At 24.5% G+C, this 17,336-nt stretch overlaps 1 protein-coding gene across 1 annotated transcript in view; it reads left to right on the top strand.

Annotated features, from left to right (window-relative positions):
- LOC122858266 (protein dead ringer) overlaps positions 1-17,336 on the top strand; it is a 64,094-nt gene that overhangs the window by 36,172 nt on the left and 10,586 nt on the right. The window contains exons 4-5 of the mRNA XM_044161044.1: positions 4,994-5,128; positions 13,871-13,943. Of these exons, the coding sequence (XP_044016979.1) occupies positions 4,994-5,128; positions 13,871-13,943 (208 nt within the window). The remainder of the gene's footprint in view (positions 1-4,993; positions 5,129-13,870; positions 13,944-17,336) is intronic.

A 17,336-nucleotide genomic window follows, 5' to 3' on the forward strand; every position in this document is an offset into this window, starting at 1 on the left:
CCTAATCAATTAATCAGCAAATCAAAATTTTATTTTTTCTTCTTGATGGATAATTTTACGAGGTGTATTATTATTATTTATTTAGCTTTTTTTTTTCTCATTGAAATTATTAAAGAAACCATTAGATATATATAAAATGAATGAAAAAAAATTTATCAGTTTAAATAATAATTAAAATGTGTATTTATAAGTTTGTACAAGATGTCGTTACAAGAGGTAAATTTAAAAAATTATCAAAATTCATCTTGATGATACACAAATATATTTTATGTTTGTGATTAAACATTTTAAATATAAAAAAAAAAAATAAAAGGGGGATTTTGATGGGACTGGTTACAGTGGAACCAGTGGAACCAATGGACCCTTTTTGTTTTTTGTTGGTCTTATGTATGCTCCTTGTGTCGGTTAATGCCACTAAGATCTATGGACTCGACTGTAGTTTATATGCTAATCTGTAAAGAGTGTTAAATACCTGATCATTTATCACGCCATCGCTTCTCTTATTCTCACCTTCTCAATGCCCCCTTCATGTACTTGAAGGGAAGATTATTTAAAAATAAATTTAAAAAGAAAATCCCATTGATTTTTTTATTATTTATTTGGTGTTTTTTTTTTATGTTCATCAACTGAAAATATATTAGTAATATAATTTCAATTCATATTTTTTATAATATACCTTGGATATTTATTTATTTTTAAATTTATTCAAATTAATTATTGGAGAACACAAGTGGAGGATAAATTATATTTTCATTTCTAATGGGAAATTTTTTTTTTATTAAACTTTCTAATTTTTTAAGTGATTTTAATTAATCAAATTTTTAAAGATGAACAATCTTGTAGATAATACAATTTTGTCTGTAAATATTTGGACACAAGAAAGAAAAAATATTTATAAAATTGTCTTTTAGAAATTGTAAAATTTACATGTTATATTATTTTTGTACAAAATTTTTTTAACACATTAATGTCAAACTAAATTAAAAATTTAAAAAAACTTTAGATGATTTATAAATATATAATTGTTGTAATTAAAATGCCTATTTTTTCTATTTTTTTAACGTAAAATTGTGATGATTTTTTTTTGCTAATTGCTTGAATTTTCGTCATGGAAATTATCCTACTTTTTTCTATATATACAGTATGTAAATTTTACAGTTTCAAACTTCGTAATACTAAATTTTTATCAAGAAAAAAATAACAAAATCTTTTCGTTTTAAAAATAGAAAAATAATCAAACTTTTTTTTTTGATAAATTGAATGTTATTTTTAATATTTTTTCCACTGAATTAAACAAAAATAAATGATAAATAATATTATTTTATAAATTTCAATATTTAAAAATAGATTTTATCTATAAGCCACCTAAAAATACAAAAGAAACTTTATCAAAGATAAAGAAATAAAAAAAAAAAAAAATAATCCAAATTATCAAAGTTTAAACTTTACGATTTATAAATAAAATTATTTTATAAATTAATGAGTCTATAAATATTTTATAAAAATGTCATGCTGTATATCCAACATGAAGGGATGTCTCAATGTCAAGTAAATAATTTTAAAATTTACAACAACCAACGACATGATAGCAAAGTTATTCAGTCACGGCTACTCCGTAAAATAATTCACAAAGATAAAATTTTAAAAAAACTAAAATGTATATTGTCTCGAGATTTACGATTCAGGACGAATATAATCCAATATATAAGAACATGCAAAATAACGTGGGTAGAAAAATGATGGGACTCATCCTGTTGAACTCTTTCATTTTAAATATAATTTTTTATTTTTATTTTCAACTCATATTTTATCTAAAAATTACATTTTATATTCAATGGTAATAAACCACAAGTATAATCACACAATGACACTCAAAGTGTTGACTAAAAAAAAAAAAATTTCATACTAAAAATAATAATGAATAAAATAATATTAATAAATTTACAGGTGGTCTGTTCATCTTGCTACTTATGCACAATTTGCATCCATATATTGTCGTTGCTGTCACTCGAGACATTCAAGTGTCATTGCTAAAATTAAATAACTTATATTTAAAATATTTTCATTTAATTTATACCCAGGTCACATTGTGTCATTGACCTTGAAATTCAAGTTAATTTACTCTGTCACTTGGGTGCATTTTCTTTATTTTCTAAAATTGATTCTTCAATTTATTTTATTTTTTTTTTTTACCTGCTATTTTTTTTTTTTCTTTCTATTGTCATTTGATAGATACACCAAGTTGTCTTAGACGTGTCCAATAGTCACACTTGGGTGGTCTGTACTAACAACATTTGTAAATACTACGGTTTTTTTTTTTTTTAGCACAATACAAAGTTTAACAATGTTCAATTTATTGTTATGTCAAACAAAACATATTTTATTTTATCCTCAATCACTTGCAAATTTACCGTAAAAAATAAATAAAAAAAAAAAAAGCTTTAAAAATTTAATTAAACAATTATTTTATTAAATAAAATTGAAAAATTTATATTTTCATTATTTCAAGTAGTACGTGTCCATCGAATGTCTTTTTATATTTTTTTCTTATCATCAATTAAACGTGGTTATTTTTAGTTTCTTTTCAAAGCATCGTTATCACATGCGTCATTGATAAAATCAATTTTCAAACATTTTTAAATTACCAAATTTGGTAATTTCTTTTTTAATATAAATTTCATATTTTTTTCGAATTAAATCAAGTCACACAATAGGCTCGAAAATATCACATGATTCATAGAAAATTTTTCGAAAATAATTTCCATATATGTCGTTGATAGTGTGAATGAAATTTTTTATTTAAATAACAATAAATTCGTCATGATGATCAACAAAAGAAAAAAAAAAAAAAATTCTATTTGTAAGGTCAATTATTAAATAGTAGATATGATTAAATGATCACAGTTAAAATAAATATTTCTTATCTTATTGTAGACTGTCTTTTCAACTGACGAAATAGAAAAAAAAAAAAAAAAAAAAATGTGGAAAAAGATATAATATGTCTCGCCAGTTTCCATGGCATTAGCCATGTTCTGAAGTTGATTAATAACATTCGGCATAGCAACCTGTCATTTTCCCCTATTTAAAAAAAAAAAAAAAAAAATCTATTTGATGGACCCAGGGGCCTTAATCCCTTCGCCCCCTCGTCTACTTTATTCTACACTACTTGACTGAACAAACAAACTATAATATAAAAAAAACCAAATTTTCAAAAAAATTTTACATGAGTAATGATATATTATTTTATTTGGAAAGTTTTAATCATTAGACCAACGAGGTTGTTGAATAATAATTATCCAACTTTCAGCTTGTAACTTGGAGTATAATAATATCTTTATGATTCATGTAAATAAATTGAAATTTATTTAAGTTTTTATATTTTTTGTATGTAATTTGTAGAATTAAAAGTATTCAATATTCGCGTGCAATATATTCAAAGTAGCCAACGGGGTGAAGAGGTATAAAAAAATTATTTAAAAAAAAAACAAATATAATAATAAAATACATTAAATTTCTTAGAAGATGTATTATCTTTGTTTAAAAATATATGCTTATTTGAGATTGTAGGAATTGAGTTTGTATATCGAGGAAAAACACAGAGTGCTTGTGTAAAATGCAACTGGTTTTTTTTTTTTTTTTTTCCTTTTATTTAAAAATAAAAATACATTTATCGAAATTATTTGTAATCGTTTGTACACGATTTTCTTATTCATCCAGTGGTATTTGTCTACAAAAAAAAAAAAATACTTATAATACATCAGCCCCCGTAATAAAAATCCCAAAGACACGCGTCTCGTATTTTTTTTTTTTTTTGATTATTATATTGCAAAATAGTAAACAGCGCACATGGACACGCATCTCTCAATAGAATTAAAAAAATAAAAAGAAGAAAAATCTAATAAGATGATGAAAAAATAAAATACTATAGTGGCGCCACTGAAGGATTTTTCTTAAATGCCCCTTTTTCCAAGAAAATGAGCAAAAGAATGGCAGATGTATTTTGAAGGAGAGAAAAATAAAAAAAAATATAAAAAATCAAAAAACACAATTTCCGGTACAAATATATATGTTTGTGTGTTTCAAAATATATATAAAATATTTAATAGTATGTGTATATATTTTCAAGATTACCAATAGGCCCAATAACCAATGAAAATTGAAGGACATTCGATTTTTGCTGGATAAGATATCCATACCTGGCATGAGTCCCAAAATCACCAGGGGTAAATTATATTTTTCGTGGCATTTTCATCTCATCTCTATTTTATTTCTATAATAATTTCTTTTTTGTTTTTTGATGAAATTATTATTATCATCATGAGCATGATGCATGTCATTGTCAATTGATAAAAATGAGCAACAAAAATTTGATAAATCATCTTCGAAAACAGGGTTAAAAAAAACATTAAAAAATCTACTTGTTATCATTTTTTCTCCCTGTTTATCTGTTGCTCTCTTTTTTACTCCCTTTGCCCCCCTTCCCCCTCTCTCTCTCCATGTTATTATGATTTAAATATATATGTGTATTTGTGTATGAGCTGGCAGTCTAGGTCCACAGACTTTCCTATCTAGTCTAGTCTCGTGTTTTGTATATATTTTTTTATTTCATCGAGTGGGGATAGAACTGCCCCATACAGTGATTTCAACGACTACCCAAAAAAGAAAAAAAAAAAAAAAACCATTTTTATGAGTCGAGGGCTAAACCTGCATGTCTGACGACGCGAGTATTAGTCGAATGTGCGGCCTCACACGCAAGGCCACGCGTGCCTCTCCGTTATTACATTTAAATTAATAAAAAAATATGTTTTTTTTTTTTTTTTAATTATTATCGTATAAATGATTATTAAATTATATTTTTATTAAAAATTATTATTTATTATTAGTATTATAAATTATATATTATTTTTTAATTTTTTTTTTTAATATTTTAAAGTTTGAGTGTTGTTTTTCTATTGGAGTGTTTTTTTTGTTATTTTTTTTTTCTGCAATACAGCAATACAGTGAGTTGAACATGTCTACAAAATACGGAAATATGTTTGAGCCAACAGAAGCATGGAATAATTCTAAAAAACTACCTAAGGATGTACCAAATAATCCGGAAGAAGTTTCGACGGAGCTCAAACAACAGGTTTGTCGTGTGCATAATTGTTAATTTACTTTTTTTTATTTTTTTTATTTTTCAATATAATAATTGATTATTTATTTATTTCTTTAAATCTATCATATATTATTATTATTATTTAAAAAAAAAAAATAGTTTATTATTCAGATAAATTAACTGCGAAATAATTTATAACTCCAAAAAAATATTTAACTTTTTTTTTCAACCATCACGAATTGTTTTAACGATCATATATATTTATATACATATTATGAGTATTTAAAAAAAAAAAAAAAAAATTAATCGATTTGCTACTAAATCTGTGGGTCAATTTTATATCATTATGATAATCAACTTTTTTTTTTATTTCATCATCATCAATGTTATACTTTGTTGTCGGTATTTTAATTTTTTTTTAATTTTTATATTTTATAGAATTTATTGAGTGATACGCCTATTTGCTAACTTGAATATCCGGCTTTAAATATATTTGTTAAGATGCCTATAAAATCATCATTATATTTTTTATAAATTTATATTATTCCCAAGAGTATTTCATCGTGCATCCACGCCTGTGGGATTTTTTTTATCAACAAATGCGACTCCATGTGCGAGACAAAAATATATATATTTTTTTTTTATGGTTTTTTATATTTTTAATCGTGGCAATGGTGTCAAGATTTTTATGATCAAATATATTTTTCCCTAAAACCATTAATTTTTTAATTTATTTACGTATTTCTACTAACCTATTTAAAAATATTAATAAAATCATTTTTTTTTCGAATTTTTTTTTTTTCGAATATTAACTTGTCTGCATGAGTTCACTAGTATAATACTCCAAATTATTATTATTATTATTTGTATTTTATATTCAATGTACAAACTACTATTGATATAAACTTAATTTTAATTTTTTTTTTTTTAATTTATAAATGCCCTTTTAACTAACCTGTAAACATGATATTTTAGTAGCTCGAAAAAACCGCTCACCGTCAATTCGATCGTAAAATTTTTTCTTAACTTATTGAAAAATATATACCCACAGTCCCTTTTTTTTTTAATTTTATTTTCAAACTGATGAAAAAAATAAAATAATCGTCATAAAAAAAATCATATATATATATTATAAAAAATATTATTTCTAAAATTAAAAAAAAAAAAGCAAAAAAAAAAAACCATAAACGAATTGAATTTCATTTTACGATTTTGGGATATAGAAATACTATAAAAACTATGGGGACAAATATATTATAAAATTATATTTTTGTAACTCTCAAATAACGACTTTATTTTGTCTTTGATTTTGAGCCGAAATTTATCAAAAATATATACGCATGTAATATTTAAATAAATTTAAAAAAACATCATGAAAATGTAATTTAGAAAAATATATTATTGCGATTGTTATTTAGTATATTAAATATTAAATTTAGTATTATACATTTAGAAGCTTATAGTGTGTTGTATTGATGGTTTTTTGTAAATGTTAGAGTCTGCGTGACGATCATCTGACTGATCTCTTCACCGGTGCTCTCCTTGATCGCCTAAGGCGCCAAAGATCTCCTGCGGAAAAAGCTCAGGAGTCTCATAGTCGGTTTCTTTTTACATTTTTTTTTTTTCTTTTATATTTTTAATGTGCCATCATCTGTATAAACATTCTTACACAATTTCACATATATTTTAATCGCATGTATACACGTCATCATTATCGTCTACTTATTTATTAGCCATCCAACTCTATAATATTCACATAATCACATCAAATTGTCGCACAACTAGTTCAACATATAATTCATTTAAATAAATTAATAAATAAATAAAAATATATTTATAAATAAACAGCTCTCTTTCCCCTTACATTCCTCAGCATATTTTTTTTTTTTCTGCAACCCATAAAAGCCCCCCAAAAAAATGATTGATCCCTTGAATTTTTTAATTTTTTTTGTAACTTAAGATTTTTTGAACAAATACTATTCTCGGTGGGAAAAATAATAATAAAAAAAAAAAAAAATAGTCGCACACGAAGAATGCAATCCTTGTCTCTTGGCACGATACGTGTATATAGAAAAAACGAGTTTAGTCAATCGTGCAGAATTATTGCAAGCACGATCAAGATAATTTAAAAAAAAAAAAAAAATTTTATTTAATATAATTGGTTGTATATTATTGTAAATATCAATCTCCGGATGAAAATAAATAGTATATATTTTACTTGATAAATTAAGTTATAAAAAATATTTAAAAAAAATTAAATTGAAATTAAATTGATGCCTGTGATTAGTGTTGTCCTGCAAGATGATGTGATATTTTTCTAATTGTTTAAGGACTCTGGTTTATATACAAACATGATGATGATGCATGATTATTATGTTGTATGCATAAATGCATTGCGAGGGTTGCGTGAACAAAAGCACTGAATTTTATTTATTTATTTTTTTTTTCAACAGACAATGTGTGTGAGTGGGTATATACTTGTGTTGATGGCATCAGTGGCAAGAGGGGTGACGATAAATAAAGATATAGAGGTGTTCGGACAAATAGAAACGTTCACTTCGACCGCGGGTCGCTGGCTACATAGCGATGTCGTGTAAACACGCGCTAACTACCTGGCTACCTTTTTGCTTTGACCCCCTCTTTATCCTCCTGCTCGTTTTTTTTTTTTTTTTTTTTTTTTACTCGTGTTTTGTGTGTCGTTAATCGAATTTGATTTACTGAAATATTTTACACATCATTCAATTGATAATAATTAGATAATTTTAATTTTTTTTTTTTTTTTATTTTCTCATTTATTTAACTTTCTTTTTTTTAAATATATTTATGTATAGAATTTTTTTTTTTTTATTAATATCAGAAATATGGAAAATTTAAATGCAACTTTCCAATTGATATTTACCTTCATGCCTGGATATTTTTATGTGGATTGAATTGTAGATGAGAAAAAAAAAAAAGATAAATGTTAAATAAGATGGTGTTCTCTTGAGTTGATTTGCCGCCCTCTCTTTTTATATTTGTATATGCTCGTTTGATTAGCAGATGAGTGCGAGTTGTTTCGTTTCCTTGTTAATAAATACCTTTTTCTATATACTTGATTTTTTTTTTATTATTTTTCTTTGCTCCAACGATTTCACTGATGGGATCATGCATGATTCCCAGGCACTTTGTAAATTATTTAATTTTTTTTTTTATATTTTCATTTATATATATACTTTTAATTTCTCTTTTTTTAACTATATAAACAATGCCATTGATTGTGTTGATACATCATGCGTGGGATATTTTTTGTGTTGAATATAATATTTATGAAGTAAAGAGGTCGAACGAAATATATATATTGACAAAAGTATCGAAAATAAAAAAAACTTTTTTTCTATGATTCAAAATATGTATGGTTTTTTAATTCTAATTGTTTCCATCGAATAAATATTAAATTTCTACGAGGTGTTAAAATACACCTGATTTTTTCAAGTACATTTCTCGAAACAATTTTTTTTTTTCGAAACTATTTAAATGACAATGACACTGTGTTTAGCAGTAATTTTTTTTCTTCTCTATTTAAAACTGTATAGATCTTTGTGTTTTTTATTAATAATAATATTTTTTTTTTAAACATAATATTTTTGTGTATACGCATGTAGATGTATTTTATGGGAAGACAGATACCTCGGGCGATCCTCCAAGAACAGCATTAATACCTGTTGACTGTTTTGAGCGCATCTTTTTTTATTTATATTTTATTTTTTCGATTGCTATATGCCGCTTTCCTCCACACACACACACACACTTGGCATTCGTCCCGGCATTATTTATACCTTGATTTATTATAATCGAACTGAGGGGCCATTTAATTCGCTGACTTGCGCCACTTCGATATCGTATTACAATTTTTTTTTTTTATTTATATTATTATTTTCATTTGCGAATAAGTTAATTGATCTTTCTTTTGATTAATAAGAAATATTCATCAAGGTTAAAATAAATATTTTTAAATATATAATAATGATAATAATGAGACATTGTAAATCGAGTCTTGTATATTATGCTGAACCGGATTTTTTTTTATTTTAAAATAAACCAACTGATTTTATTTATCAATGATGAAATCAAATTGAACTTTATATATCTGGCTACTGAATTAAATTATTATTTATTTATTATTTTAGTCAATGAAACAGACACACTGTTAACGCCCCATGTAAAATTTTTTTAATTTATATTTTCATGATAAAACTATATTTTAAATAATAATTATTATTTAATTTTATAATTAAAAAATAATTCATTTTTCTTTTTTTCTTTGTAATATTGTGTAAAATACACCTGTCAAAATAATTATATTTGTAAAAAAAAAAAAAATTGATTTCAAAGAGATTATTTGGCGGTCAAGATAAAACGTATTTAGGTGCGATTTAATATTTCCAGCTAAAAGCATAAAAATCCAATGATATATAAATTGGGTGGGGAAAAGATCCAGTTGACTTTTTTTCAAGTGGATATATTATTTTGAGTGGGAGTATTGAAATTATTATGATTATCATATTTAATATATTTGTGGTTCATCATGATGAAGAAAGACTCTTTGCTCGTCTCATTTTCTTTGTCCTGTTGAGATGTACCGACATCTGGACGAGGTTAAATACCCACCTTGCTCATTTCTTCATTATATTAGTAAAGCTTTTTTTTTTTTTCATTAATTCTTTTCTTTCTTCATTCAAACACTTGTCGTTTTGTTTTAAATTTATTTTTATTTCTTCTTCATCTCTTCATCTTCTTTCTCTTTATATATTTTGTGCAAAATTAAAATTTACAAAGCTTTTTGTTGGTCTTTGTGTATGTTCTGTAACGACATGTGTTTGACCTGGTCTGACCCATCAAAGTGTTTAACTACTTGATGGCAAACTTAGAGTAAATGCTCTTTCTCTCTCGCTGTTTTTTGTGTGATGATGAGTGTAATAATAAAAATAGGATAAAATAAATAAAATAAACGTTTGAAAAATGTCAAAGAGATTTTCCAAGAAGATGATCGGATTATCAATCGGCTTGTCTATTTCTAGATAAGTATATTTGAAAGATAAATTGATTTGCTTCGATGATAATAACTTTTTTTTTTTCAAATCATTTATTTATTTTTTATTTATCTTGTTTTATGTATATGAATGGTGTTGGTATTGTTGTTATTTCATTGTTACACGGATCGATAATTTCAATGTTGTCTTCTGTTCATCTTGATCAGTATATTCATCAAATTTCCACGAAACAAAAACAATCAGAATCACTCGAAGCCCACAATTATTGTTGATCCTTCGATTGCCATTGGATTCTCAATTATACTTTGACTCTTTCTACATTTTTCTACCGCAAAATTAGACAAAGAAAAAAATTTTAATTAACTTATAAAAAACCAGAGGATATTCAAACAAAAAAACTGCAATTTTTGTAAGTTTTTTGGCTGACTATAGGACCAACTTACTACTTGATTCGATAAATTTCTTCAAAAATCGATACACAATTTAAAAATAGCCCAATATTTACATAATTATATTTTTCAAGTAATATTTAACACCTCATTTGACAAAACATTTGTAAAAATCTAATTCTATTTCGTCTAAAATAAAATATCTGATTTAGAAAAAAAAAAAAAAAAAGGAAATAAATACATTTTTTTAGTCAAACAATAAACTAACGGAAAAACTAAATCGCCGTTGTAAAAAATAAATAGATATCTTTGTGTTTATTACAAAAAAAAAACCAGTAAATAATAATCTTAAATTCTGAGATTTATTTAAAAAAAAAATTATCAATTAGCTAATACAAAAAAAAGAGGAAAAAAAAAAAATGAGCTCTTCTTTGTTACTTCATTTGATGATGATGCCCACACAAAACAAATATACACTCATAAAATAAAATCAAACATTGACGATCTTTGAAAACATAAAATTTCACTTCCTCTGTTTGTACAAATTAAAATATATTTTTTTTTTCTTTTATTTATATTTTATTTTCCTGGAAATATTATATTTTTCATTGATTATGTTGAACTAATTGCTCACTCATTATATAATTATTATGTTGGGGTTCAAGGTGTCCTATCATTTTGTAATCTCATGATTCCCAATGACGATAGTCAAACTACTATACACAAAAATAATAAAAATAATAACAATAAAAATATAACAAATAATAAAATTAAAAAGATAAAAACAAAATTATGTACTTGAATGAATTTTTAAAGCAAAAAAAAAAAACGCTATATTTCATTTATTTATTATAGTTTTTTTTTTTTTTGCATTTACAGGTGTATAGTTTATTTGTTTTTATTATTTTTGTTATTTTTTTTGTGCATGTATGTGTGTGGTAATAATTATAATTGGTCTACAATGCTTCGAAGCTCAAAATAATTGTAGCCGTTATTATGGCCACTCGAACAATACAAAACTCATCACAAATCTTGATACTTAAACATTGTAAAATTAATTTAATACACACATATATGATGCATGTATATTTACACCTATATATTTCAACAAAATGACTCGACAAACTGACGCAAATTTATAATGAAAAAATTACAACATTATATACAAAATTACACAAGTTTTTTATTAAAAATTCTTGAATCAATTAGTACATATGAATAAAAAATTATTTAATGATTATTAAATAAAACTGCATTAAACAAAGTAAACAATAATGTAAATGTCGATTTTTTTATAATAATAATAAACATTTTTTTTCTTTTAATTAAAAAATTGTTCTGGTTGAAAAAAAAAAAAAATTCTATTAAATATTTTTTTCTATATCACAAGTCGTCATCGACCGGAAGGTGCAACTATCAAATTTTGTTGAAGCATATATATCTCGATCTTTGGAATCATCCACAGTGGCTTGGACAAAAAATAAATAAATAAAAGAGTTTTAGCATCGATAATTGTTGCTCGTAAAAGGTAGCCAGGGGAACGTTTATATATTTTTTATATATGTATATCTGCATACAACAATTACCACATACATTGAGTGCACTTTTGTTTAGCTTGTATTATAATTTATTTATATTTTTATTCCATTTGTTTTTAACGCCCCTTAATTTTTTTTTATTACTCAAAAACTATAAGGTAAAAATAATAATAAAAATTTGAATTATTCAGGGCAAAAAGAGAGTTGGTAAAGTTGATGAGGTCAAGAGCCTCGATTAACGCTTTCTTGCCGATTATTTATTATTCACCGGTCCATATAATAATAAATATATATTATATGCACCGAGAAAATAAATATAAAAATATAAAATTTAAAAAAAATATAGGCGGAGCTCGACAAACAACAAAAAAAACTACTAATTTTAATTTTTTTTTTTCTAAATTAATAATAAACAAAGGAAAAAAAAAATTTTCAGAGTCTTTATTTACCTCGTGGGCTTTTTTTTTTTTCGACCATATACAAATGTTGAGGCGCCACGCCGTCACTCAGTTAAACAGTAGATCAATCAATACTGCTTGAACTCTGTATACCAATTTCTCAATGTTTCTCATGACCACCAAAAGACTAACGAGCTCATTCGAAGGGTATACATACGTATATTACTGCAAGCTAAATGAAGAGGCTTGAAAAAATCGAAAAAAAAAAAAAAAATACATGATGCGAGGGAAGAAGAGAAAATGGCCCTTGAAAAATACCGCGAAAGGGTGGGAAAGATATACAGGGGCGTTGCTATAATACAGGGAAGCTTAAAATATAAAAAAAAATATAGAATAAATAAATGTATAGTCGTGGTTAAAGAAGGAGGGAATTGTGAACAAATTAAGCAACGATCAAGATCCTGCCATCTAGATCATTTTTCAAGATCTCATTCTAACAAATGCATGGTTTTTTTTTATCCTTTTTATACCACTTGATTGACCATGATCCTTAAAACACACGAATTAATCTAATCATGATTATTTTGAATTAAATAAAATACCAAATTTTATTTATTATTATATTTATTAAAATTTTTTATTTTTATTTTTTCTCATGGCTCATCAATTAGTTATTTAAAAAAAAAAATTTTTTTTTTTATTTCATTTCGTCGACTTGAAACTAGCGAGAATGAATGAGTAAGGTTTAATTAATTACCCCGTTTAGAGCCTCTGGGTTAACTGCGACTTATTTCTGATCATCTATACATATTCACAATGAATTTATTGCATTTGGCATATGTTAAAAAAAATTTGTATATAATGCTTGAGGGAAGTTGGAAAATAAAATGAAGAAATAATAAAAAATATATGTATATTTTTTTTGTCGGCAATGTGAGTATATTTAAGGGATGCTGTGTGCTGGTCAAGTCGTATTATAAAAGCAATTAGAGGGTTTCAGATTAGATATAGCACATCGTACATAACAAATATGATAAACACGACCCTTTTATCTTGCGCGCTCTCTTTAAAACCCGTAGGGGCCTTTATTTAATTTTTTATATTTTAAATAATAATAATATAAAAAAATAAATGAATATTGGGTTGCTTGGATGGGTTAAACGGAATCATTAATAATAAGACTTAACTAATCTGTCTGTCGCTATGAGCATATACTCATTTTACTTCTGTTTTTTTATATTACACATATTTATTTTTTCGAAAAATATAAATAAATAAAACTGGATTTTTCTTTCATCGAAATATCACATTTCTTGTTTTTTCTATTTTTTCAAACTAACAAATACACTTACACAATACATTTAAATACACAAATAAATAATTAATTTTCTAATTTTTTTTTTTATTTAATTTACAGTTGTACGAGATTAATGATGACCCAAAACGCAAAGAATTTCTTGATGAACTCTTCAGTTTCATGCAAACACGAGGTAAGAAATTTTAAATTTAAAAAACTTGATAATCGTTTGCAAAACATATTTTGATTTAAGTGTACATTGGATATATATAAAATTAAAAAATAAAATAAAAATATGTGACGAAATTGATGGAATTAATCGTGCAAATATTTGCACTGATCGACGTTCAAGGCTCAAATATATATATGACTTATTGGTATGCAAACAAGAAAAAATTAAATTTAAAAAAAAAAAATAACGGTTATACGTCGTCTTTTGAAATTGTGACACCAAAGCCCATACGAGCATCGATTTATGTTTTTTTTTTCTCTTGTTATTTTATATTATTTTTTAAAATATTTTTTATGTTTTATTGTATAAAAAGATTCATAGAAAATTAACGATCCGACATTTCGTTCTCTATTCGTCAACTTAACTGTGATAAATTGCGTCTTCTTGGCACGATTCCGTCGCTTTAACCCCGTCAAACTGGCATGAATAGTATAATATACATATATACACATCAGAAATGATGCTGTTCCTTTCACAAAAGACAAATTCAATTATACATGACTCTAGAATAATTAAGAAATAAATATATTTAAATGATTAATATATGCTAAATAAAATATAACATTTGCCAGTTGTATATTATCAATAGATAAAATATAATTTCATTATTATTTTTTCCGTTATTATCATTTTAATTTTTTAATTATTATTTAATTTTGTTTTTTAAATATAAAAACATTTACCCGCATTATTTAGTATCCGGTACACGTGGTTGATGAGCGACAAATATTCTTTTAAAAAACACGTGAGTTTTATTATCAGGAAGTTGCTTTTAAATTATTTATCAAACTACTAAAAATTGCATTACCTTAATAGGTTAATGTAAATTATTTATATTTTTTTTTTATATTTGAATTAAAAATACTTGTCGAGTTAAATTAATTTCTCAAGTTAACCGGAAATGGGTTTGAGTCTCTAATTATAAACATGGCGACGCGTCCATCAATCAACTGCCTTCATGTTTTTTTTTTTTTTTTTTTTATTTATATTTTTCTTCAAATCAACTGATGTGACTTTTGATGTTTTCTATTATTGTCTTGGCATTTGAGACGATAATTATAATCAAATCGAGTTTCCAGTATGCACCCTATGTTCCACATATTTTCATAAATATAAAACTCAAAGAAAAAAAATTTTCCCTTCATTTATAACAGACAAAAAATTAAAAACATATATCAAAGATGATAAAAAATATCATGATTTATTTATTTTTAATACTGATAATTATTTAAAATTACGAGAAATATTTTTTAACCAAATTTTTTTTTTTCTTCCTAATTTATTCAAGATTTTTAAATTAAAATAATAATAAATTTATTTAGACTTATTATCATGTCAATAGAATTTTTTATTTTCAAAGAATTGAATCAATTTATCAATACATCAAGTTGAGATATACATTTTTTTTTATTCATTGTTAATGGTATATTTTAAGAGAAAATAACTAAAACTTTTGGTAACAAATTCTTGACAATTTGACAAATATCATACGTGTCGTTTTATTATTAAAAAAAAAAAAAAATTATATACATTATATTGTTAATTTTATCCAGTATGTTTAAATAAAAAAAAAAAAAAGGAAAAAATAGATGTAAAGAGAACGATGTGTGGTGTGTACCCCCCGTAGGCTCGATTATATTCAAAAGAGTGAGAACGAGATGCTTTTGCATTCACAATAATTCAACACTAACGTAATATATATACACAAAGTTTCAAAGCCGACTTATAAAATGGCCATTTATCAAGCCTACACCTCAACAACAACCTGCAGCAATTTACAAAATACCTTTTTCTCCTATCAGCACCCTAAAATATTATTTTAAAAAAAATTTTATTTTTATTTTTACATCCATTTTACCCCTTGTCTCTCCCTCACACATACATACACCTGTTTAATTAACATGAAAAATTACACTTTTATTTAAAACATACATATTCTAATTTAATATTTGCCCTTATGTATTTTTTTTAATTTTAATTTTTTAAATTGTAATTTTTATTATAATTATTTTAATAAATAATTTTAATGGATTTGTATCATCGTGACAGAGTCAACGGGTTGATATGATCGAAATACATGATAAGAGGCAAAAGATACATATGAAAAAATATATAAAGACTTGAGTGTTATAAATCTCAAGGCATTTAATATGCAAATATCGCCCTCTAACACCCAACGACCACCAACTTATTTTTATTATTATTCTTTTATTTTTTTTTTATATTATTTTTATCTTTCTCTCTTTTAACACTCTACCTTTATTTTTATTACCCCCCAGGCGAACGAGTTTGAATCCTGGGTGAGTTAACTCACACTCAGTTGATGCGTCATCATCATTCGGGAGTTCATAAAAAAAAACATACAGTTGACTCGAATTAATATACCAATAAATGAGTTTTTTTTTTTTATTACAAAATTAAAATATTTTTATTATTATTTTTGAGTAAATAAATTAAAATATTAATTGTTATTTGAATGAACGAAAAAAAAAAAATTGTACAGACATTAGAAATGTTTTTTTTTTTCTATTTAATAATTATTAATAATTTTTAAAAATTTATTAATAATAAAATTGTATATTTTATTATTATTTAATTATTTTTTTTTTACTATTTCTCTGTGACGTTTTTAATGTAGCGTGCTTCTCGGTGGTTTTAAATACAAAAAAAAATGAAAACAAAATTAAAATCCAAAAAATATATTTCTAAAAAACAATTTTAAAATAATTGTTTATCATTTTTTTTTTTTTTTATTTAAGAAGTAATATGCACGCGATTACACTGAGCTTAACAAAGTCTTAATAAAATTTTTTTATTTTTTCAATTTTTTATTATTATTATATATACAACAAAAGAGACGACAACGTGATTTATTTAATCCTTAACTTTGCAGTTGATTTTTCCTTTTTTAATATTATTAAATTTTATTATTATTATAATAATTATTTCTTTATTTTGTTATTTAGGCACGTACAGTGTGCAACATAGTTACTATTAATTGCACTTTTGCACGGTATTATTACCGAGTATAATATAACTCTGCTCGACTATAATATTGTTAAAAATATTTTTCTATAAATATACACACACAGATTGGTTTATAACTATTTGGCTATTAATGATTATTCATTTTTAGTTTTCGTTGATATCACACGAAATGGATATTAAAAAAAATAATCGTTCATGTAATTTATCAATGTTAATAATAATGAATATATTAAAAGGGGAAAATTTATAATTTGTTTTTTTTTTTTAAATTTTTTTTAATATATATATGGGATCGAATAAATAATAAGCTTCTTCAATCAACGAGCATCAATCTCCAATCTTCACCTCTCTCTCACAAAGTCCCAT

This window comes from Aphidius gifuensis, linkage group LG5 (genome assembly GCF_014905175.1).
Source record: "Aphidius gifuensis isolate YNYX2018 linkage group LG5, ASM1490517v1, whole genome shotgun sequence".
Lineage (NCBI taxonomy): Eukaryota > Metazoa > Arthropoda > Insecta > Hymenoptera > Braconidae > Aphidius > Aphidius gifuensis.